The sequence below is a fragment of the Budorcas taxicolor genome, chromosome 5 (genome assembly GCF_023091745.1).
Source record: "Budorcas taxicolor isolate Tak-1 chromosome 5, Takin1.1, whole genome shotgun sequence".
Classification (NCBI taxonomy): Eukaryota; Metazoa; Chordata; class Mammalia; order Artiodactyla; family Bovidae; genus Budorcas; species Budorcas taxicolor.
The window spans coordinates 47,448,693-47,475,393 of NC_068914.1; the positions used below are offsets into that span (position 1 = coordinate 47,448,693).

General features: G+C 36.0%; 1 protein-coding gene across 1 annotated transcript in view; it reads left to right on the forward strand.

Moving 5' to 3' along the window:
* The window catches only part of TRHDE (thyrotropin releasing hormone degrading enzyme), a 457,777-nt gene that overhangs the window by 427,412 nt on the left and 3,664 nt on the right, over nucleotides 1–26,701 (forward strand). The window contains exons 16-18 of the mRNA XM_052640844.1: nucleotides 17,329–17,496; nucleotides 18,000–18,140; nucleotides 23,789–23,870. Of these exons, the coding sequence (XP_052496804.1) occupies nucleotides 17,329–17,496; nucleotides 18,000–18,140; nucleotides 23,789–23,870 (391 nt within the window). The remainder of the gene's footprint in view (nucleotides 1–17,328; nucleotides 17,497–17,999; nucleotides 18,141–23,788; nucleotides 23,871–26,701) is intronic.

Genomic DNA, 26,701 nt, shown 5'->3' on the forward strand with positions numbered 1-26,701 from the left:
GTCGTTTGCATTTTTACTTGTACGTGAGCATCCTATGTATAATTTATTTGGCTAGTTATTTATTTCACACTGTGCACAGCTGAGATACTGTTAATAGAGGACTTCATGCACTATGGATGTGATTTCCTTCCTTAATCATTTTTTTTAATAACAGACTAGTCCTTTGAGGTGAGAGGAAGAATATAATGAATTAGCTACTAGAATGTTTGTAGTGTAGATTTAAAAAGTACTTTCAGCTAGTTTTCCCTTTGCTTAATCCAAAACTTGAGAGCATGTATTTTTGTTTACTTTTATCTTTGCTGTTTAGTTGTTATATCCTGTTTGACTCTTTGTGACCCTATGGATTGCAACACACCACGCTTTCTCGTCCTTCACTATCTCATGGAGTTTTGCTCAAACTAAGTCCAATTAAGTCCATCATGCCTTCCGACCATCTCATCCTCTGTCACATCCTTCTCCTCCTGCCCTCAATCTTTTCCAGCATCAGGGACTTTTCCAACAAGTTGGCTCTTTGTATCAGATGGCCAAAGTATTGGAGCTTCAGCATCAATCCTTCCAAAAAACATTCAAGATTGATTTCCTTCAGGACTGAATGGTTTGATTTTCTTGCTGTCCAAGGGACTCTCAAGAGTCTTCTCCAGCACCACAATTTTTTTAAATTTTTTTTTTATTGAAGGATAATTGCTTTACAGAATTTTGTTTTCTGTCAAACCTCAACATGAATCAGCCATCAGCTCAGTTCAGTTCAGTCACTCAGTCATGTCCGACTCTTTGCGACCCCATGAATCACAGCACGCCAGGCTTCCCTGTCCATCACCAACTCCCGGAGTTCACTCAAACTCATGTGCATCGAGTCGGTGATGCCACCCAGCCATCTCATCCTCTGTCGTCCCCTATCCTCCTGCCCCCAATCCCTCCAAACATCAGGGTCTTTTCCAATGAGTCAACTCTTCGCAAGAGGTGGCCAAAGTATTGGAGTTTCAGCTTCAACATCAGTCCTTCCAATGAATACCAGGACTGATCTCCTTTAGGATTGACTGGGTGAATCTCCTTGCAGTCCAAGGGACTCTCAAGAGTCTTCTCCAACACCACAGTTCAAAAGCATCAATTCTTCGGCTCTCAGCTTTCTTCACAGTCCACCTCTCACATCCATACATGACCACTGGAAGAACCATAGCCTTGACTAGACGGACCTTTGTTGGCAAAATAATGTCTCTGCTTTTGAATATGCTATCTAGGTTGGTCATAACTTTTCTTCCAAGGAGTAAGCATCTTTTCATTTCATGGCTACAATCACCATCTGCAGTGACATTGTCATATATATGTATATAGGTATACATATATCCCCTCCCTTTTGAACCTCCCTCTCCTCTCCCTCCCCATCCCACCCCTCTAGGTTGATACAGAGCCCCTGTTTGAGTTTCCTAAGCCATACAGGAAATTCCCGTTGGCTATCTATTTTACATATGGTGATGTAAGTTTCCATGTTACTTGTTCCATACATCTCACCCTCTGCTCCCCTCTCCCCATGTCCATAAGTCTATTCTCTATGTCCATTTCTCCATTGCTACCCTGTAAGTAAATACTTCAGAAGCAGTTTTCTAGATTCGATATATGCAGCACCACAATTTGAAAACAGCAGTTCTTGGGTGCTCAGTCTTCTTTCTGGTCCAGCTCTCACATCAGTACATGAATTACTGGAAAAGCCATAGCTTTGACTATATGGACCTTTGTTGGCAAAGTGATGTCTCTACTTTTTAACATACTGTCTATGTTTGTCATTGCTTTCCTTCCAAGGAACAAGCATCTTTTAATTTCATGGCTGCAGTCACCCTCCACAGTGATTTAGGAGCCCAAGAAAATAAAATCTATCACTGTTTCCACTTTTTCCACATCTATTTGCCATGAAGAGATGGGATTGGATGCCACGATCTTAGTCTTTTGAATGTTCAGTTTTAAGCCAGCTTTTTCACTCTCCTCTTTCATCAAGAGGCTCTTTAGTTCCTCTTCACTTCCTTTCATTAAGGGTGGTGCCATCTTCATAGCTGAGGTTGTTGATATTTCTCTCTGGCAGTCTTGATTCCAGTTTATGAGTCATCCTGCCCGGCATTTTGCATGATGTAACTTATATGCAGAGTACGAAATACTTATATGCAGAGTTCATACTCTGCATATAAGTTAAATAAGCAAGGTCACAATATACAACCTTGACATACTCCTTTCCCAGTTTTGAGCCAATCTGTTGTTCCATCTCTGGATCTAACTGTTGCTTCTTGACTTGTATCCAGATTTCTCAGGAGACACATAAGGTGCTCTGGTATTCCTATCCCTTTAAGAATTTTCCACAGTTTGCTGTGATCCTTTAAAGGATAAATACTTTCTTTCTATTACCTTTCTGCTCTAGGAATTTTATATTTTAGTAGTTGTGGCTGGTTACTTCATTATGAATTGTTTTTGCATAAATCCAACAAAGAAAATCTTTAAAGCAAAAAGTATTGTGGGAACTTCTGGAATAATTCACAATTATCATCAAAATTATTGCCATCATTGATGTCTTTTTATTAATTTATTCCTCAGTAGTTTTTCAAAGTTAAAACATAAAATCTTAAATATGCTGCATCTGTCACTGTGATCAATGCAAAATTACAAAGTCAAGTTCACCAGTCGCATTTGAATAATGGAATAATACCTGGATCATAACTTGAAAGTTTGAAAGTTTTTAGCTTTCAGCTTGATTTCTAAAGTAAAGTAGTATGTCTTCCACAGTAATATCTACTTAATGTGGTTAATCAATATTAATTCAGACTCTGTCAGCATTTTATTCATGTACCAAACATACCCTGAATCTCTACCATATCCCAGGCATTGGGCTAAAAGGCACTGGTATTCAGTGATGAGCTAAAGGACAGTTTCTTCTTTCCTGAAGTTGACAGTCCAGTGGGATAGACTGAGACTAATCAGATGTCATAAAAATACTGTATAATTTTAGTGTATTGAGAACCAGAGGGAGATTTATAAGACAGGAACCATATGACCCATCAGTAAGGCTGACATTCCTGCAGAGTGACAATTGACTTGAGGCCTACAGGAAAGATACACACTCAGTAGGCAAAGAGGGAAAGATGTTAAGAGGAAGGAACTGTGTATAAAAATGGCCTTCCTTATTATCTATTTTATAGATAGTAGTGTGTATATGTCAATCCCAATCTCCACATTTATCCCTCTCTCCACCATTTCGCCCCTGGTAACCGTAAGTTTGTTTTCTGTATCTGTGACTTTATCTGGGAACTCTTGTCAATACGGGAAAATAATCTAAAATGACTGGATATAGGTATATGTATAACTGATCAACTTTGCTGTACAGAAACTAATACAAAATTGTAAATCAACTATACTCCAATAATTTTTTTAAGTTACCTTAAAATATAGCCTTCTTCCTCAAACTAATTTATCAAGATTGAAGCCTTGGTACTGTGAAAAATTTAACTGATTGGGCAGAATCTATACTGACCCAAGAACATCCTCTGATACTGTTATAATTTCATTTTCAGTTAATCAGTTAGTTTTGTTTTATTTGCTGAAAAAAGGCAAAAATTCCAGTTAATTGACTAAGCTCCATCATTCAAACTTAAGAAGGAGATTTTTCTGCTAAGATTAAAGTATGTTAACAAATAGAAATGTATTGATAAACTATGGAGAAGAGAAGCATTATATGAAATGTAGCAAGTAGACTTGCTATCTGAATTGATCCAATTGTGAATTCCTTTGTCAAACTGGAAATCTTTTTCATAACTAGTAATCAATCACAACCTGCCTGACTTTCTGTATAAGGAGAAATCATGCATTAAAATTAATTTGCTGTTGTTCTGTCACTCAGTCATGTCTGACTCTGTGAGCCAATAAACTGCAGCATGCTAGGCTTCCCTGTCCTTCACCATCTCCTGGGACTTGCTCAAACTCATGTCCACTGAGTCAGTGATTCCATCCAACCATCTCATCCTCTGTTGTCCCCTTCTCTTCCTGCCTTCAATCTTTCCCAGCATCAGGGTCTTTTCCAATGAGTCAGCTCTTTGCATCAGGTGGCCAAAGTATTGGAGCTTCAGCTTCAACATCAGTCCTTCCAGTGAATATTCAGGGTTGATTTCCTTTAGGATTGACTGGTTTGATCTCTTTGCAGTCCAGGAGACACTCAGGAGTCTTCTTCAACACCACAGTTCAAAAGCATCAGTTCTTCGGTGCTCAGCCATCTTTCTGGTTCAGGTCTCACATCCATACATGACCACTGGAAAAACTGTAGCTTTGACTACGTGGACCTTTGTTGGCAAAATAATGTCTCTGCTTTTTAATATACTGTCTAGGTTGGTCATGACTTTTCTTCCAAGGAACAAGTGTCTTTTAATTTCATGGCCGCAGTCATCATCTGCAGTGATTTTGGAGCCCAAGAAAGTAAAGTCTCTCACTGTTTCCATTTTTTCCCCATCTATTTGCCATGAAGTGATGGGACTGGATGCCATGATCTTAGTTTTTTGAATGTTCAGTTTTAAGTCAGCTTTTTCACTCTCCTCTTTCACCTTCATCAAGAGGCTCTTTAGTTCATCTTCACTTTCTGCTGTAAGACACACACCTCATCTGTGTGTCAGGTTATTGATATTTCCCCCAGCAGTCTTGATTCCAGCTTGTGCTTCATCCAGCCCGGCATTTCTCATGATGTACTTTGCATATAAGTTAAATAAGCAGGATGACAGTATACGTAAGGAGTGGCAATAACTAAATGTAGCAGACTTTATACGCTGTCTTCTCCTTATGCTTCTCTAGAATCACACTAAAAGTAACTCTTTTTCTCGCCATTTGGAGAATTCAATACATGTTATCTCAGTTCAGTTTATCATCAGATGAATATTTGACTGAATGACCTCCTTGCATAATGTACTTTTAATTTACTTTTTGGTGTAGCAGGGATTTTAATTGCATTGAGAGCTAATATAACTCTGGTAAGTGCATGATTCTATTAATTTTCTTATAGTCACATTTAGTTTGTAATATAAATGCATTAATGATTGTATATTCTAATTTAAAATGGAGAAATAATCATACACTTATTTTCCATTTCCCAACCCTTTTGGCTTTTCCTGACATTTTACTTTAAAAAATTATATTACTGGACATGCTTAGAGGCAAATAGTCAATAGTGTTTTTTCAAAGTATTTTAATTTTTATAGAGTGTGCTTTTGAAAACTGCTTCATCTAACTTAACTTTTTTTCTTCTTTTAGTCTAATTGGCTTTTCCCCCATTTCTGCCAAAAATAATTTTCCTGTCATGCCAGCATTGTTTGCCTAATATTATACCAATTTTAGGCAGAACACTATTGAACTCTTGTGTCATCTGTCAAAAGATATGTATTGATTAGTTGTAAAATAGGTCTATTTTAACTGCCTAACTGTTTATCAAAGTATAAGTACTAAGTAAATATAGATTTACATGGGCAACACAGGGAGCAATGGTGATTAAATTTACCATAGTAATCATTATTTACTAAGCCAGAGCAGAAACACCAACAGAAATATTTGCAGCTACAGAAGCATTCTTATGTACTAACACAGAGTAAATTATACTGATGGGTTCAAGATTCATTGATTATAAAGTTTATTGCAACTACTAGCAGCACTATAAGTAAGAAATTTCCTCCACATTTTCCAAAAATAATATAAGCATTGCTATTAGCATTAACAACATTTCTTTTATATTTTCCCCCTTGTGATTAAGACTTAGGACTGATTTTATACATATAATTTACTCTATCTCAAAATGAAAATAATTCATGTTAGTCTTTCTAATAATAGTGTGACAGTGAAAGTCATTCAGTCATGTCCAACTGTTTGCAACCCCATGGAGTATACAGTCCTTGGAATTCTCCAGGCCAGAATACTGGAGTGGGTTCCCTTCTCCAGGAGATGTTCCTTTCTCCAGGAGATGTTCCCTTCTCCAGGGGATCTTCCCAACCCAGGGATTGAACCCAGATCTCCCAAATTGCACGCAGATTCTTTACCAGCTGAGCCACCAGGGAAGCCCAAGGATACTGGAGTGGGTAGTTTATCCCTTCTCCAGCAGATCTGCTCAACCCAGGAATTTAACTGGAGTCTCCTGCATTGCAGGCAGATTCTTTACCAGCTGAGCTACCAGGGAATCCCCATAGTGTGACAATATTTACTCAATATCATGATAATGTTAATGAAAGATATTCCTAAGCATCAAATATTGTTTTGTATAACCCATATCTTAAAATATCTGAAAATGAGAAAGAACTTTGATTACTTGTAATTTCTCAGCAATAATAGGAAAAATAAAAACACATGCACATACTTGCATGGACTGAAAAGGTATCTTCATATCTTCTAAAAGATATGTCTAAATCCTAAACCCCATTTGGGAATGTGATCTTATTTGGAAATAAGATTTTTGCAGATATAATTAATGATTTTGAGCTGAGATTTCATGGATAAAGATGTACCCTAAGTCCCATGTTCAGTGTCCTTATCAAAAGCAGAAGAGAAGCAACAGAGAGACACAGAAGGAAATTCATGTGAAGATGGAGGCAGAAATGGAAGTAATTCACTTGCAAGCCAAGGGATGACAAGGATTGGCAGAGGCACCAGAAGCTATGAGAGATGCATGGAACATATTCCTCAGAACCCACGGGGGAAGGCACCCTGCTGACACCTTGTTGGGACTTCTAGCCATAAGAACTGTGAGGGAATACATTTCTGTTATTTTAAGCAACCAAGTTTGAGGCAATTTGTTATGGCAGCCTTAGGAAACTAATACGCACAACTTTAGCCTCTGCCCTGCAATCAAAACTCGATACATGCAGTTTTTTGGATTGTGTTTCTCTATTTGATGGGATTTCAAGGAGTGCTAGTGATATCAAATAAGCCTTCTAACTTTCATTGACCTCACCCTATTCTTACTTAAGATATTCATCGTGAAATGGAGGAATAAAAGAAGATGTTGAGAAGGCAGGTTCTTGTTCCTCAAAAATTCAGAGAAAATTAAAATCATGATTCTTCAGAATACCAGTTTTTTAATTGTGTAAGAAAAAAAGAGGAGAGTGGCCTATGGCATGAAGATAAACTAATAAAAATAGCCCTAAAATTCACAACAGAGAATCCATCCTCATGTTTCAGGCTCTCTTCACATCTAAATATTTAGAAAGACATTTTTTTTTTGTCTTTCTAGTGATTTGACATTCTTTCTATAATCAAAAAGAAAAACAAGGTAAAAAATTGAAGTGACTTTTATTTTTGTATATAAACAAGTCTTGCTTATTTTATGTTGATGAGCATATAATGCAAGCATTCAGTGTGCATTCTTTCTCTTTCTCTTTATACAAATAACAACACTATTACCAATACCTGCCAGTTACATGTATATGTGCACACATATATTTCAGTTATTTCAGAAAGTCATAACAATTGTGCTGACTCTTTCAAAGTGTGTGTTTTTACAGAATGCAGATTGTTTTTTTAAAACAATAATTTTATTTTGCTTTTTTATAATGGAACTAGATTCTTTATAACTATTTTAATTATCAAAAACTATTTTTAAATTAATCTTTATTCTTTGACATCTAAAGTTCGTCACAGATTTTACTACTTTTTCACAGGAGGATCAAAGTATATTTCAGTGAAAACATAGAACATCCAGGATTGATGGGCATAAGAATATTTCTCTATTTTTTAAAATTTATATTTTCTTATGCAGTGAATCTAACAGTTAAAATTATGAAAATGTACAGAGTTATCTTTTGGTTAATGCACAGACACATACACACACACACACACACACACACACACACACACACAGAATAGTAAAGTTTATTTTAGCCAAATAAAATATTTCAGTTAGGGACCTTTCAAGTGAGGAAAATTTATTAATTATTGCCTACTCATGACAGCTTCCTTGTTACGCTTAAAGAATTAACTAAATGGCTGTAGTTGATTCTTCCCAAGCTGGACAATCAGCCTTATTAACCACAGTGACCTTGACAGTGCGTTAGAAATGAAGGTAGACCTCATTTGTAGGTGGCCATATATTTGCAGACGTAGTAATTTGATGGATACAATAAATTGGTGCACTTTTCAACCTTTGTATGAAGAATTCCAATGATTGTTGCTAAAAACTATTCCTCAACAACAAGAGGTGTTTTCCAGGTGGAGCTGATGTCATCCAGTGGAGTTTTCATAAGCATTCAAGCCTGGATCATGATTTGAACGAGAACAGTGCTATAGTTTTGCTGTTGGAGCTCATGTATTATTCCTGTCATTATCTTCCATCTTAAAAGTTAACATAGAGTACTTATTCCTAATCATTGTGATTCAGAAAACACCACTTATCTTTAAAATTCATATCATAGGGGGCACTTCGATTTACACTGCTCTGACCTGAACGAGGTGAAGAAGAAGCTTAAATATTCAAGGATTGGGATAGAGCAGATTGGAGATTGATTGGAAAGCCATGCATAATAGGCACACAATTACAGGAAACAATTAGGAAACAATTTATCTGCACTTTAACACAGGCATCTATAAACAGGGTAATTTATCAGCCATTTTACAACTTGTACTACAACTGTATACCTCTTAAGTTTTAAATTATGTTATGCTTTTAGTTATTTATACTCACAGCCTACTTCTCAGTTTTCAAGTGAGTCATCATAGATATCTTAATTTTTCTACCTTTGTTATAAACCAGTTTGATTTTTTAAAGTTCTTATAGGCATAATTGATTCTAGATGTCATAAGGGTTCTGAGTTGTGAAATGTTAAATAACTGTGTTCTAGGGTTTTCAGTGGGAGAAGGAAATGGCAACCCATTCCAGTGTTCTTGCCTGGAGAATCTCAGGGACAGAGGAGGCTGGTAGGCTATGGGGTTGCACAGAGTCGAACACGACTGAAGCAACTTAACAGCAGCAGCAGCTGCAGGGTTTTCAGTAGAACGTTTTTAAAAATCTCACCTTTATGTTTTTGCAGGTTTTTGTCATGCCAGTCTTGGTCATCATCACTCTGAATTTTTGGCAACTCTGTGTATGTCTCGTGTGTTTTTCCTACCTTTTATTCGATGTCTCCTTCTTCTTTCTAGTCCTCTTCTTTTTAATCTTGTGTCTGGGCCGCTTGGTTTCTTTGGTTTTTGTGCTTTTGCAATTATATTTTATAAAATGACCTTACAGCCCAGAAACTTGACCTTCACCATTCCCCTCCCTTCCCACCCAGTAGAAGTAGTAGCTACTTTATATATAGGAACGTAAAGGTTTAAAATATAGTGTCATATTTATTATTTCAGCCTAAGCAAAGTGAACATCCCTTTTAAAGTTCATTTAATTATAAAAGCCATTTAAAAGGAGTGCAGTTATCTTAAAATATACTCTTGATACATTCAAGATATTGAGTTAAAGTGACTGACCCCTTCCCAGCAGTCCTTTTTCTTTCAACTAGGAGCATCAGCATATGCTTCTTTACAATATGCAAAGTGAAAATGTGAAGAGGTTTTGAACATCAGTTCAGGACACATTTTAAATACAGTTGGTCTATAGTCCACCAGGTTTCCCCCTACTCTATTTTTTTCTTTTTTTTTTTTTTTTTTGAGGTAAAAAGAATATTTCTTTTGCTGTGCTCAGTGTTTAGTGGGAATGGGCAGGTTTGTGGGCACCAGTAAGAGGGTTCTTCAGAAACAGAGCAACCCCTTATAGGAAGGATACCCTTGAGAGCATTGTTGCCGCCTCATCAACTGTGTACTTCACGTGGGATTCTGTTCTTCCTCGGCCAGGGGGCTTGTAGAGATACTAAGGAACTGTAGTCCTTGGGTTGCCAGAGTTTTTGCATGGATTCAGTAGCATAGGTGGTGCTAGTGGCAAAGAACCTGCCTGCCAGTGCAGGAGACATAAGAAATGGGGGTTCGATCCCTAGGGTGGGAAGATGTCCTGGAGGAGAAAATGGCAACCCACTCCGATATTCTTGCCTGGAGAATCCCTTGGACAGAGGGGCATGGCAGGCTACAGTCCATGGGGTCGCAAAGAGTCAGATACGACTGAGGCGACTTAGCCCACACGCATACCAGTCAAGTTAGGTGGAATTAAAATAGTGTATTTTATTGTAATGCCTTAAACCTGAGATGCATGTCATTCATGACCTTTATAATTAATCCTTCATTTTTAGCAAGATTGGCTTAAACCTTTATTTTTGCTTTCTTTTTAGTCCAGTACTCCTTTGGGAATGATATTTGTTGCCACTACATCTTAAAACAGTAGCAAAAAAAATGATGAAGAGGATGATGAATATTATTGTTAGCTATTTTCTGTGTTCATACCTATAGACAATTTTCTATGTCCCCTGTATTTGGCTGTGCACAATGTTTATCTGAAGTCTATACTGAACTCTTGATATGTACCATTATCATGTGAATATCAAATGAAACATTATTTCATTTAATCATTGCAACAATGCTGTAAGGAATTATTATTCCCATTTTCCAGGAAGACGGACAGGAAGGTGCAGAAAGTCACACATTCCTTCTATATACCTTTAATTTTTATTCACTATGACTTTCTTAGCAGCAGCCAAGGGACCAAATGATCAAGATAGAATGAGAAGTGAGGGTAGAAGACAAAATGGACAGGGTCAGCCTTTGATAATGCAGGTTACTTTTCAGTCAGATATTTTAAAGTCTAGGACTGTGTGCCCTGAAAGAAGTAAGAGTGCTTGTAAGTATAAGGCAGACCAAGATAGAGAGTGTTGGTGCAGGAAGCCTCAACCATGGCTGTCTTTTAAGTTTTAGTTAGAATAGGAAAATGATATTTCAAATGATGTAGTTAACTGCAAATTAATTACAATGAATTAAATGGTAGGCCCACTCTGTATCAATGGCATGTATAGTGCCACTGAAAGAAGAGGCTAGTGATTTGAAAAATCTTTTTTATTGTCTTTGAAAATAATTAAATGTACATTTCAAAGTTAATACAACCAATAATGAAAAGAAGCTTGTACTAACAGAGCAGGAAGGGACCTTAGAACTCATGTACTTTAAAAGCTTTTGTCCAATTAGGGTAAAAAGTGAAGCCCAAAGCAATGACCTTGACTTGCCTAGTACTATAGGCAGTTACTAGTCCAATTAGGTCTACTAAAAACCTGCTTAAATGAACCCATATCATGATTAAGCATCACAATTTTATTTTAAAGTGTGGTCTTTTTTATTTTGGTAAGTGTAATTTTCCCCTGGGAGATATTTTAACTGTATCATAATTATTTTTATGTATCAGTAATAGCATTTTTATATTGAAATATATTTTATTCCAAGAATTTTGTCTTTATAAATGTAATTATACACTTATTTATTTCCAAAGCAACTGTAAAAGTTATTAAATCATTCAATTTGAAATATGTGAGTTTAAAAATTCTAATTATTTATAATCCCCAATCCCAGAAGCTAATGTTAATATTCTCTTATTTATCCTTTCAGTCTTTCTTCTAACATACAAATTATCATTTTTCTTTAGATTAGCATAGAGATATTATATTAATATATATATAATCATAATACTCTGTCTTTAATGATATATTTCATCATATTAGATAAAGTATTTTACCATATCATTCAATATTTATCTATGATGTAATTCTTAGTTGCTATTTATATCTTAAATTCTTTACTGTTATTTTGTTTAAATTTATTTTTTTATTGAAAAATAATTGCTTTACCGAATTTTGTTGTTTTCTGTCAAACCTTAACATGAATCAGCCATAGGTATACATATATCCTCTCTCTTAGATGTTCTGACTTTTCACCTTAAAAAATGCAGCAATGAAAACTTCCGTAGCAAAAACTTTGGAAATTTTTCTAGTTATTTATGTTAATTTACCAGTCTACTTCACAATTTTCCATTTAATAACTAAAGTACAAATTTACTATGTTTTAAAATATTAGTCCCACTACATCACCATTACTATTTAACTCTGTAAAAAGTTTTTCCTAAAGATGGATGCCTTTAATCGTCCCAGTACTTAATTTGTTAACTTCTACCTCAAAGTTTTTAGTTTTTAGGCATTTGCTTTTGGTAAGGTAAAAAAAGATTAAACATATCACCAAAATATAAAAAATTATTTCAACATGATATATGCAACTTGTATAATTTCAGAACTTTTACATACAGATGAACTCTGTCATCATGCTGTTTAAAATGAGAGAAGAATAAAGAATATAGTACAGTCAGACTAATTAGGTAATCATTTCTGCAGTGTTAGTGCCCTAGAAAGATAAAAGCACTTCTTTCTTGGCTCATTCATCTTGTAGGAAGGCAGCTAGGAAAGTCCAGTTCTCTAATCCTGTAGGCAATGCATACCATACCTAGAGAAAAACAAGCACAGCTTTCCTTCCCACATGATCAAATTCCACTAAAAGATTTACTTCTGAGGCAACACTTAAAGAGATATGACTGTGAGGATATTCACATTTTCATAAACAATTTCTATGTTCTCACTCCCTGTAATTCTAATATCAAGAATCTCACAGGACTTATTTGCACTATTCATAACTATGGGTACTGTGGGTTTTTCAGCTCATGCTTTACAAACAAATGAGCTTTCTCATTTGTTCCTAATGACTTTGGTTTATACCAAGAGATCTTAAACTGTCCCCAGAGCAATCATTTTGCTAAAATGCTATTAGAACATCTTTACGAATTTAGCAATGAAAGGGGGTTCTGTTAACAATGGAAATCATTGGGAACCAAGGCCTTTGGCAAGTTTAGTGCTCACCCATCTTGTTTTATTTTCAGTGATGAGTACAAGTAATTTCATGACCCAGATATTGATTCTTTAACTGGTGGGTGGGTAAGGAAGACAAAAAGCTGGTGGGTTGGGAAGAAATGCTAGAAAAATCAGAGCAGTATTTTCTGGCTAATCCGTTCTGTCCTTGCTCTTCTAAGGAGGCTTATGAATCTTTAAACAAGTGTACCTCCCAGTATCTGCTGATAGAGCCATTTCTTTCCTTAAGTTTGAGGACTTGTAGCTGACATCCTTGTGCTCCTGCTCAGTCTTATCCACCTCTTTTGCAGCCCCATTGACTGTAGCCTGCCAGGCTCCTCTCTCCGTGGGATTTTCCAGGCAATAATATTGACCGGAGTGTGTTGCCATTTCCTCTTTGAGGGGATCTTCCCAACCCAGCAGCTGAACCCGCAATGCATGTGTCTCCTGCATTGCAGGCAGATTCCTTACCCACTAAGCCATCAGGGAAGCCCCATATAACTGAGACAAAGGGCTAGTTTTCAATAGATCATCAACAGGCTCTAGGTTATATGTGTAAATATATGAGGGTCTCATTTTCATCAACATCAAATTTGATGCATTTGCTATGCATAGGGAAACAGCTGCTCATGAGCCTGAAACTTGACCTGCAGGTTCTTGCAGAGGACGTCCAAATTGTGTGATCTGTCTCTTGATTTGAGGCTGCTGCTTCAAAAGCAGAATTTGCCCCTATTCTAGACAGCTTTGCTTTCAAAGTCCTCCTTTGCCCAGGACACCTTTTGTTAGATTCCTTCAGGATGATCTATCTGTTGTTTCTTCCAGCAGTTCCTTCCTGGTGCTCTTTGAAGATTCTTCTTGCTCTGTGTATGACCATACTGCTACACGTCTCTATAAATGCACCACCAGCCTATGTCTTTTCAGTCACCCAGAGGCTGAGTTTTAACAAGTGTCGCTTTGATTCTGGTGAACAGAATGGAAGCTTATTGTTGGAAAACCATTCTTGCTGGTGTTGAATATTTCTCAAAGATGACTGATCAAACTGTGGATTAAAGAAAGTAATGAAAAAGAGAGGGTAGAAGTGACAGCTTCAGCCAGTTCAGCATGAAGGGAATCATAGACTGGCTGCACTGGTATTACTTTTCTAGCCTACTCAATAGATCCAGGGTTTGGTGATGGTATCCTTTTAAGGGATATATTTTTTTGTTTAAAATTTTTTATTGTTCTTACTTTCTATAAGATAGTGTTTTATTGAACAAGAAATATCAACATTCAGTGACAATTACTGATTATTATTACTAACAGAAATCAATATATTTTATTTTCATCATCATTAGCCATCTCTAAGCTGCTAGAAATAGGAAAGATTTTCATGTATAAGTCATCCTGGTTTTCAACCTACTTTATAGTTGTTACAGTGCAAAATATTCTCTCTCAGAAAAGTTTCCTCTCCTGCAAAATGAAGTTTATTATAATACAAATATCATTATATTATTGTATAGTCCAGATAAAATAAGATGGGTAACCTGGAATGCAGTATTGCATGAAAGTCTTATTTTCTACTTCTGATGCCCCTTAAAGCCACTGTTTAAGACTTTGTACCAACCAGTCCATTTATTCATTTGCGTCTGCTGTTCAACATCGGCCAGGAGTAACGACTGAGTTACAAAACTATGGACTGTTGCTAAGGACTATAGTACATGATACAAGTTGTTTCTAAGGAACATAGTTTAATGTCTAGTTTTTTCTGTTTCTTTCTTTTTTTTGCCTTTTTTATATTCTGTATGCCTTTCTGCTTGATATTGGAGACTGGTGTCCTAAGCAGTAACAACCTCATTCAGTGGTCTCTATCCTTGAACTTTTTGATATATTAATTGCTTAAGAATTTATAAGCTCTTACTATTAGGTCTAATATTAGATCTAATACATATCGATCCTTGAGTCAATGATTTAAGTAGATGTTTTATTGTTAATTCTGGCAAATTTTTATAGCAATCTCTTGACCAAAATCATAACAGTAATACAGTATTATGTTCGATAGCCTGTAATATTTGGAGGAAAAGATTCATCCACTTTCCTAGATGTTGATTTAACAAAAGAGTAGTTTTTTTTACTTTCTTAAGGCAGTTAGTAAAGGTGGAGACATTTTTGTATCTACCAGGACTGATGCAATCTTTAAAATGTGATGGTAATGCTTTCCTTAGTGTTTTCAGATATGCTGTGTGCAAATCAAAAAGTTTTATACACGTAGTCATTACCAACTCTTGCTGCTCTGTTCATTGGATTCTCCAGGCAAGAATTCTGGAGTGGGTAACTATTCCCTTCTCTAGGAGATCTTCCTGACCCAGGGATCAAACACAGATCTCTTGCAATGAAGGTAGATTCATTACCCACTGAGCCACCAGGGAAGCCCAAGCTGGGCATGAACAGAGCAGGGGGAATAAGGTTTCACCACCTTTAGGAATACTATTCTGGGTACTTTCTTCAAGGGATTCCAGGGCTGAGAGAGGTATGAAACTCTGGCTTCTTCTGATATCTATACCTCTTTCATTTCTTCAAAAACAAAACAAATCAAACAAATAAAATGCTTGTCTTCAAATACTACAAAGAAAGAAAAGATTCAGTCAGCAAGACTAAAGTAGCTTTTCTCCAAACAATTTAGTTATTGGTAGGAAGAGACAGAGTGGTGTAGTTTTAGCCATTTCTGGGAACTGTGAATTTTGTATGATAGTACTAACTCTACACATTTGGTATCCTGATACACAATCTCTGATGTAGCCTACTTAGCTGCTTAACAAAAAAAGATGAAGATCACCTTTGATGTTTTCAGTTACTAAATCATGTGTGACTCTTTGCTACCCCATGGACTGCAGCACATCAGGCTCCCCTGTCCTTCACCATTTCCCCGAGTTTATTCAAACTCATGCCCAGTGAGTGAGTCAGTGCAAACATCTCATCCTCTGTTGTCCCCATCTCCTCCTTCCCTCAATCTTTGCCAGCATCTGGGTCTTTCCCAGTAAGTCAGGTGGCTAAAGGATTGGTGCTTCAGCTTCAGCATCAGTCCTTCCAATGAATACTCAGGGTTGATTTCCTTTAAGATTGATTGGTTTGATCTCCTTGCTGTCCAAGGGACTCTTAAGAGTCTTCTCCAGCATCATAGTTTGAAAACATCCATTCTTCAGCCCTCAGTCTTTTGTATGGTCCAGCTCTCACACCCGTACATGAACACTGGAAGAACCGTAGTTCTGACTGTACAGATCTTTCCCAGCAGAGTGATGACATCTCATTGGTAGTCATGCAGGTGCTTTGTCCCGTTTTCTAAGCACTCCTTTAACCAAAGCAGTGTTTGGGCCGTCAAGGTCCTAAATATTTAAAATAGATTTTCATCTTGTTATGCAGAGAAAAAATTTCTTATTATTAGTCACATTCAAATTATAAATGATAAATTTTAATAATTGATTACTAAATATTATACAAAGAGAAATACATTTTAACTTTTTAATGTATTGGAGTATTCTTTCAGAGATCTGAGTTTTTTAAAATGTGGGAAATACATAAAAACTTGAAAGAATAATATTTAGTAAAAAACTAATTACCATGGCAATGTACACATGAGAATTTATAGCTTATAAATAACCAAGATTAATTAAATTGACTAAGAGTTTCCCTCCATAACATTTAGTTTGAAGTCAAAATCAAAATTTAGTTTATGTTTTATAGTCACTTTTATAAACATAGGAAAAAGAGCTTTCTACATTCTCAAATTTTGCTGCTGCTGCTAAGTCACTTCAGTCGTGTCCGACTCTGTGCGACCCCATAGACGGCAGCCCACCAGGCTCCCCCGTCCCTGGGATTCTCCAGGCAAGAACACTGGAGTGGGTTGCCATTTCCTTCTCCAATGCATGAAAGTGAAAAGTGAAAGGGAATTCGCTCAGTCGTGTCCGAACCTTAGCATGGACTGCAGCCTGCCAGGCTCCTCCATCCATGGGATTTTCCAGGCAAGAGTATGCTACTTATGTTTTATTTATTATCTGTGTTAGTCATCTTCTAGCTTCCCAAATTCAGAGAGGTATTTGAGAATAATAATTAAAAAAAAATAATGTCTCAGAACTTAGGAGGTATTTGTTTCATCTTCATCCAGTACTTTTTCATCATTCTTGGGTCTAATAATTCTGAGAGCATAAATATATTTATGTTGGTTGAAATATAAGATGCCTTGTTTGTATTTCTTTAAACCTTTATGTTCTGACTCCTATAAAATAAAAAGATTTTTTAAAAAACCCTTTATGTTCTGATTTTTGTCCATATAATTTCAAAAGTGGGAAAATTGCATTCAAGACTATCGTTAAATAAAATACATTATTTTATTCATTCAGTTGTGAATAGTTTGAATATTGTTACTATATGGTATTATTATCTTTCAGGTAAATCTAATTAACAAAACCATCTTTTAAAAAACTGTACTAAGGCAGCATTTGTCTTTATTTTCAATATTATGAAGTTTTAATTAACAGAAAACCACCATGGGTTGCTTCTTTAGAATACCACTAAATGTTAGAGACATCGTCTACTGTACAGGAGTTTCACTACTGGATGAGGATGTCTGGGAATTCATATGGATGAAATTCCACTCTACCACGGCCATTTCTGAGAAGAAAATACTATTGGAAGCCTTAACTTGCAGTGATGACAGGAATTTATTAAATAGGTGGGTGAATTAAATCTTTAAATTTGTATAATGAGAGTATTCTCTGTTAAATTGTACTGCACTTGTTTTTATTTCTTTAAATATGCTGGTTACTCTAAAATATATCATTTTAGAACTAAAGAAAACTGAGATATTAATATGATGAAAGCTTGTTGATTTGAAATGTTTGTTTCTATTTTATGTTATTTATATGTATGTAAGATAATATTTCATTATAAAATTGAAGTATTTATTAAAAATAATTTTTAAAGCAAAATATCATCATTAAATCAGAATGATTTAACCACCTACAAGATTTTTTCAGACATTAATTAATACATCAATTAAAATGATATGTTTGTTCTTCTTTTATAAATACAAGATTGTTCTATTGATAGATTTTTATTAGTAAAGTTTAAATGGACTATGCTTTGAAGATTGTGATAACTTAAATCCTATAATTCTGATAGTAAAGAAAAGTTTGTTATTAAACTAAAAATTTCCCTGCAATTCTATCCTTAAAGGCTTCTAAATCTATCACTGAATTCTGAGGTGGTTCTGGATCAAGATGCAATTGATGTGATAATCCATGTAGCTCGAAATCCACATGGTCGAGACCTTGCCTGGAAGTTTTTTAGAGATAAATGGAAGATATTAAATACCAGGTAAAAATAAGACTTCAATCATTCTTCCTGGAGTGAGTAAATCAAAGGTAACATCTGAGAGATAAAGGCCCAACTTTTTGTGGTAGAAGCAAGATCCAGATAATAGAATTAGATTTTGAAGTAGTCAGCCAAGATGGGCGTTGCCACTCCTGTGAAGCTCAGAATTAATTTAACAGTTCTATAACATTATTCATTTATTAAAGATTGATAACCATAATTATGTATGGAAATGTGCAGAATGAAAAGGTTTAGTATTGCAGCTTTCCTGGAAAATCTATCAAACTGTCTTAGGTTGAAGAAATTGTATCATTAAAATCTTATATCCTGAGTGTGTTGTAGAAAAAATGATTTATGAATCATATATAATGGTATTAGAACAAGAAATGGAGAAGGAAATGGCAACCCACTCCAGTATCCTCGCGTGGAGAATCCCATGGACAAAGGAACATAGGGGGCTACAGTCTGTGGGGTCGTAAGGGTCGGACACAACTTAGAGACTAAACTACTACTTCTAAAATTCACATTGGAGAAGGAAATGGCAACCCACTCCAGTGTCCTTGCCTGGAGAATGCCATGGACAGAGAAGCCTGGCGGGCTGCAGTCCATGGGCTCACAGAGAGTCGGACACGACTGAGTGACCAACACACATGCACAGAACAAGAAAACTTTAATTCCTTCTATAGAATTGTTTAACCTATTTAAAAATATAAATATCATAAAACATCTGAAGTCAAGCCGTGATATAGAGGAGGGATGTTTGAATCACTGTATAATTCTAGATGCAGTAGAATTCATTCCTGAGCCATCTTGCTTCATGTTGAGAATTCTTCAGACTCTGTTTTAGAAAATACTTCATTATATATTTAAATATATTATAATAAATGTTAATCTATTACTCTGATAATCTCTATGGTATTTTAAAATTAAATTTATTATAGAGCACGTAAATGCTGCATGTTCTCAAACTTAAATGTTCCCAGACATTTAGCATACCCACTGTTCTATCTAAAAGCTGGTATATAAATTTTATTTTTTAAAAGTTCACTGTTATTGGTTGACCTTGTATAATGAGTTCAGTTTGAATTTATTTTTAATAATAAAATATATTTCTATCTGTAGCTATTTCATTGTTAGAAAGCACTAATATTCCTAGATGACACATTGTTTTCCTATTTCTTGTATTTTCAGCTCAGAAATTAGAATGATTTACACTTGATTTGTTGTCCTGCATGTAGTATAAGGAATAGTCAGATACAAGATGGAATTAATATATATGTACAAGCATTTGACTTTAAAGAGTATCAAATATCTACCAATGCAGAGTCTCTCTTTAGGAACTGTTTTTGTAAATCAGAGTTCAGTATAATGCCTATATAGTTTATAGTCCCTGCCTAAAATATTCGATTCCTGATATGTCTGTTTTGTTTCACTGAAAGTACATCATCTCTAACCAAAAGGTAGAAAGATAGAGATAACATTAGAGCCACCTCAGTCTAATGACCTCTTTGTTTAATTAGCTGGACATCAATATTAGCTACAACTCTGAAGAGGGAGGAAGAGGCACTTGGGAATTCAAATTTCTGCTCAGTTTTTCCGTAAACCTAAGACTTCTCTCAAACTAAAGTTAATGGTAACAATAACCCTGTATGCGAGACAGCAAACGAGACACAGATGTATAGAACAGTCTTCTGGACTCTGTGGGAGAGGGAGAGGGTGGGATGATTTGGGAGAATGGCATTGAAACATGTATAATATCATATATGAAATGAATCACCAGTCCAGGTTAGATGCAGGATACAGGATACTCGGGGCTGGTGCACTGGGATGACCCAGAGGAGTGGTATGGGGAGGGAGGGGGAATGGGGGTTCAGGATGGGGAACACGTGTACACCCATGGCAGATTCATGTTGATGTTGGCAAAACGAATATAATATTGTAAAGTAATTAGCCTCCAATTAAATAAATTTAAATTAAAAAAAAAATAGAAATAGAGCCTTTAGGACTATACCAAAAAAAAAAAAAGTAGAAAGGTGAAGTACCAGCATTTCTACAGATAGAGCTGTGTTTATCTTGACAAATAGGATTGTCTTCTTCACCTTCCAATCCCTTGTCCATCTTGAAACATCAAAGTTCATGAGGGAACAGTCCAAGGTTCTCCTTACTACTTGGCCTGCAGATTCTCCCTGGCTTTCATTGCCATCTACTCTCACAGTTTGAATCACTCCAAAATCTACACCTCTAGCTCAGATATTTTACCTAAGTGTCACTCTATGAAAGATGGTGTTTTTTTGAGGTGTACCTGCAAAGCTAAACCATCATTTTCTATGTCTTCATTCTCTCAGTAAATAGATGGCCATCCACCAATTGCTCAATCTGGGCACCTGGAAATCTATATATAGTAGATTTTTTCCGTGATATATGTAAAAAGTAACATTTAGACTTGACATCCTATCAGTTTAACAATTCCTAAATGTTTCTTGAATTCTTCCTCTCTTTACTACTACACTGCCTTAGTGAAGGTTCTTATCCCTTGTTAGTACTCTTAATGACTGTCTCCTGTCTCTAATTATGTATGCTGCCACATATATGTACGCATGTATGCATACATGGACACACACACCACTTCCCTTTGTCCCAAGAATATCTCTGAAAAGCAAAAATGACATTTCCTCTCGTAAAGCCTTCAATACTCTGTGCCATGTTGAAAATCTAAGCTCCTGTCTTACTGACCCTTCTACCTCTTATTCTGTTATCCTCAGTCTCACAGTTTTTACCCTCAGTACCAAATGCATGTAGTTGTTGGCACACACCGTGGTGTTTCACACCTCCTTGCCTTTGTGTATGTTGGTTCTCTGCCTAAAATTTCTTTCTTCCTTAATATTTGAAATTACTCCATATTCAATCCATCTGTCTTCATCTCCTGAAAGCCTTTCCAGAGACCCCACAGCTAAAGGGACTCTGAACAGTATATAATTTTATTTTCATCACGTTTAACCATAATAACTGGGAATGATCTGTTTAAAATACCATATAGTACATAACCTTCAAGGAAAGGACTATTTTCTTTTTCACATGACTGCAAGTATAAACAAAACACTCTTTGAAGAGGAATCGTCAACTTTCCTGTACAGTTGGCCATTTTTGTAACCACATATTGATTACTAATGAATACTTATTTTATTTAACCAACTTTTCCATAGATTCAATGTTAGAACTGAATCATCTCCCAATTCAATGTTAGAATTATAGCAATTTATGATGGTCATATGGTTTAGCCTCCCTCTTTAGGCCAAGTAGTATTCCACTGTATATATATACATCTTTATCCATTTATCTGTCAGTGGACATTGAGGTTGTTTCCATGTTTTGGCTCTTGTGAATACTGCTGCTATTGAAATAGGGGTACAGATATCTTTTTGAATTATAATTTTTTCTGGGTATATTACCAGGAATGGGATTGTGGATCATATGGTAATTCTCTTTTTAGTTTTCTGAGGCACCTCCATACTATTTTCCACAGTGACTATAACAATTTACATTCCCACAAACAGTGTAGGAGGATTCCCTTTTCTCCATACCTTCTCTGCATAGGTGCATGCTAAGTCACTCCAGTCATGTCCAATTCTTTGCAACCCTATGGACCATAACCCGCTAGACTCCTCTATCCATGGGATTCTCCAGGCAAGAATACTGGAGTGGGTTGCCATGCCCTTCTTTAGATCTTCCCAACCCAGGGATTGAACCTGCATCTCTTATGTCTCATACACTGAGAAGATAAGGATTTTTTTTAGCATTGGTGCCACCTGGGAAGTGTTCCTGGTGACTAAGATGGTAAAGAATCTGTCTGCAATGCAGGAGACATGGGTTTGATCTCTGGGTGGAGAAGATCCTTTGGTGGAGGAAATGGCTACCCACTCCAGAATTCTTACCTAGAGAATTCCATGGACAAAGGAGCCTGGTGGACTACAGTCCTTTGGGTCACAAAGAGTTGGGCACAAATGAGCAACTAACACCCTCCAGCATTTGTTATTTGTAGACTTTTTAATGATGACCATACTGACCAGTATAAGGTGGAGAAATGTCTATTATGATCTGCACATTTTTCAGTTAGGTTTTTTTTTTTTTTTTTTGGTTGCTGAGTTCCTTGTGTATTTTAGAGGTTAAGCCCTTGTCTGTGATATCATTTGCCAATATAAGCACCTCCCACGCCTCATTTTAAAGATGAGAAACCTAAGGCTCCAGAAACTAAATTACTTAAGTTCCCACAGATAGGGACAGCATTAGAAAGCCTCTTGTAATGAAGGCTGGACTTTTGCTTTTAAAAACTCATAATCTTATCTTTAGTGTACTTTAAAAAAAAATTCTCAACGTGTCTTTATGATAGTTCAGTATTAGTGTATAGAAATGCAACTGATTTTTGTTATCAATTTTGCATCCTTCTATTTTACTGAATTCATGTAGTCTAATAGTTTTTTATGTGTGTGTAGTTTTAAGGGTTTTCCATATAGTATAATGTCATCTGCAAGCAGTGAAACTTTCACTTCTGCCTTTCCAGTTTGGATTCCTTTTATTTATGCTTCTTTATCTGTTTGCTCTGGCCAGAACTTCCAACACTATGTTGAATAAAAGTTGTGAGAATGGTCATTCTTATCTTGTTCCCAGTCTTAAAGGAAATACTTTGATTTGTCACCAGTCAGTATGATAGTAAATGTGGGCTTGTCATATATGAGCTTTATTATGTTTATGTGCATTCCCACTCATTTGTTTAGGGTTTTTATCATAAATGAATAGACAGTAAGTCATTCTTAGGTTCTTTATGTAGTTGTATTTTGGGCATGTTCATAGGAGAAGGTGAATTCAGGGTCTTTGTACTCAGCCATTTTGATCCTGCCTCCAGTTTAGCCTAGTGTACTGTTTTTTTTTTTTGTTTTTTTTTTTTTTAATTTCAAAGAGTATGATATCCTGTGATAGGTACTCTTAGTACAGTAGACACAAATCAGTAAAAGGAAAAGTCTTTTCAGCTTGCTAATACATAGTATTCTTACCTTAGGTCATGAGTCAAATATGCTTGTGATACAAAGGTTGTAAAATTCAAAGGAAAAATTCAGTGTTTTATTTTAATGCTCATAGGAAAATGTGCTAATCTTTTGGGAGTCTTTTTGAGAAATTTGGCTTAGTTTTTAGGAATGAAATAGAAAATAATGCCAACATCAGTTTGGGCTGACCAGATCAAAGGATCTCTGTGACTTATGGATAATTCAAAAGTTGATTCTGCAGATTTGGTGGAATCCTTATTTACAGTGACTCAGGTTGCTTTAAAATTAAAAGTTTTAAAATACTTTTTCTTCAGGCCTTATATTGGAAATATAATAGTCATTCCTAATTATAATATCATGGGACTCCCTTTTAAAAAATGTGCTATAATGTAGATCTCTCTGAAACACTGTGAGCCAAATCCGGATACACTGGATGGCATCCCATAGCCAAAGCTCTTTGCACCTCTCCATTCCCTAGGGGCACAGCCTTGAACAGCATTAAGAGACGGAATGGAGCTCATGAGAAGGAGTCTAAAACATCTGTGTAGTAGTAGTATTTCTTAAATTACTGCCTGTTTTAACATTATGACTTTTTTTTTTTAATATTTCAAGGTATGGAGAAGCACTATTTATGAATTCCAAACTTATCAGTGGTGTTACAGAATTTCTTAATACTGAAGGTGAACTGAAAGAGGTAAATATTTTAAGATGAATGTAATATTTTTCTTTTGTAAACTTATGAAATTATAGATAGACTTCAACCATTTCTTTCCAATAAATTCATACTCATTCCTTGAAAGTACACACACACACGTATACATGCACACATACACACATTCATGCTAAAGACTTTACTTCAGTCATTATTGGCAAAAATGTTTCTAACATATTAAACATTAAATACTCAGCCTGTGAAAGGTGCTTGAATGTAATGATTCTCAAAATGTTGTTTGCTGTTGTATAGTCACTAAGTCATGATCGACTCTGCGACACATGGACTATAACCCACCAAGATCCTGTGTCCATGGAATTTCCCAGGCAGGCATACTGGAGGGGGTTGCCATTTCCTTCTCCAGGGGATCTTCCCTACAGGGCTCAAAACTGGGTCTCCTGCATTGCAGGCAGATTCTTTTCCACTGTCCACTGGGGAAGCCCCAGTGATTCTCAAAATAGGAGACTCCAAATATACCCTAGAAATCTTCCCAATCAGCTGCTCCTCATTTGTCTCTGTGATCCCAGTTTAGGATCCTTGGAACATTAAAACTATCCTGTCACAATGACTCAGCGTTCAGATATGCGGAATTAAGATTGCTGTTGAGGTACAGACCTTGAGTCTCATTGCTTTGTGGTCAGGTCTATACAAAGAATGATAATTGGATAAGATAATATGCTTCATGCTATCTGTTTTGTTAAATGGAATAAATTCATATATTTGGAAGTAACTATATCTGACAACATATATTAAGATTAATAGTTTAAAATTCTGCTGAATACTGTCACAAGTGAATTTAATTAATGAAACTGAAATTATTTTTTTCTTAAAGACTGAAGTCCAGTTTGCAGAATATCTAACATTTTCTTTTTTCTCTGGTTTATGTCTCCGGAATTTAAAACAGTTGGTTTTGTGACCGTTAATTCACATCTCTAATAGAGAGGGATGTGAGATTGGGGGTGCATAACTAGGTAGGAAGAAGGAGCAAAATATTTCATTGATTGAAATGAATTGGACTTCAAACATTTATCACTTTTTTAGCCTCTCCTCACCTATAATTATAAAATATAGCTGAGGTTTACCATTGAGAACCACAGTTTCTTCAGTTTTCACTGACAGAAAGCCTGATGCTGAGACCCAGAGCTAATCCCATTGAGCAAGGTTCCCCCGGAAAGCATCAGCCTTCCTCCGTCCTTAGTATCTCCAAATATTACCCAATTTTGTATGATCATCGTCCACTCACCAACTTGGATTCTTTCACACCATGAGCTAAGCTAAGTCTCTGATTGTAATAACTTGAAATTCTATTTTTATCCCTGCTATGTGTGTTCCCAGCCCTGAAAGATTTGGATTTGAAAGCCCTAGTACATGTTTTGCTATATTTTTTATTAGGAACCTAAAAGAGAAGGAATTCTTTCATATCCAAAGGAAGCAAAAAGAAAGAACAATTAAGCTAATGGCTTTGTGTATTTAAAGGAAGTAGTTTTAACTCTTTGATTTTGCATTCAATAATCTGGGAATGAAAGACTCATTTAGTGACAACTTGTGCAGCCATTGAAGTGAACAAAAAAGTGAAAAATCTCTCCTCTCCTCTCTTCTCCCCCGTCTTCATTTTGGCTCCCTTTCTTCTCCTGTCTTCCTCTTCCATTGTGCCTCTCCTGTTCTCTCTTCCTCTTCTTCTGTTCTCTAATCTTTCATTTCCCCTTGCTTTGGTGATAACCCAACCCATGGAAAAACATGTTTTAAGCGGACATTTAAATTAATTTTATCATATGATGGCCATTTTGCTTTACATATTTCACTTACACATTTAATTTTTTACACTTGATTTAATTGCCATGTGAAATGTTCCAAGATACCCCTGTAATGAAATGTGTCATCTGGAAACTGAAACTCAACTGTAGCTTTTATTCTATTATCTGAGAAGCAGCTAACTTCACAACACAAGCTCTCCATAGCCTGAGAGATGAATCCCTCCAGGACACAGCTACTTGCACTGACTTTTAACAACTGCAGCCTGAGGCTTTTCCACACTTTTGTTATCTAATCATTGACTGTAAGACTGTGGACCACTGTTGTTGGGTGGGAGGGGAGATAATTTGTATTGCTGATGACCGCCTTTCATAAATTAGAAGGAGCTGGAGAAATGTCGGTCTCATTTTCCCATATCCAATGAGCCTTGTAAACAGAAAAGCCAATGTGCTCTTTTTGTCTATAGCATATTCTTATTTTCAAAAGTTTACAGATCAAAAGGGAATTGGCATCTTTATGAATTCTGAAAGCTGATTTGAGATTTTATGATCTCCATCAGCTTTAGGGGCATTCAGCAGAGACGCTTACATTGTCCTGTGGTCCTTCCCCAAAGCGCCATTCTAGAACCTGAAACTGGCCGCTTCTTTTTAATTACATGGCTCTAGCGATTTGAACACTATTTCTGCATGAAACAGTACATTGTTTCCTTAATTTTAAACTAATGGAAGTACAACCTCATCGACTCTCAGAGGCCCTTGCCATTTTTCATACTGATGTTCATTCAGCCATCCTCTCCAGCACTCTTTGTTTTTTGTTCGTTTGTTTTGCCTTAACGAAACACTGTTGTGAAACAACACAGCTCCTGTGCATCATGGGCATCCCATTTACAGTTTTAATGTTGAAAATATAAACCTCACTAACAAGCAATAGCTAATTCGACTCAGATAGTTCGATAGTTACTGAGTATATTATGTGTTGCACATTACAAATTATTTTGTGAGTTTTAGGGTCTAGTGTACCCTAAGTTAAGAATTTTTTCAAATACGGAAATGTTTTTAAAT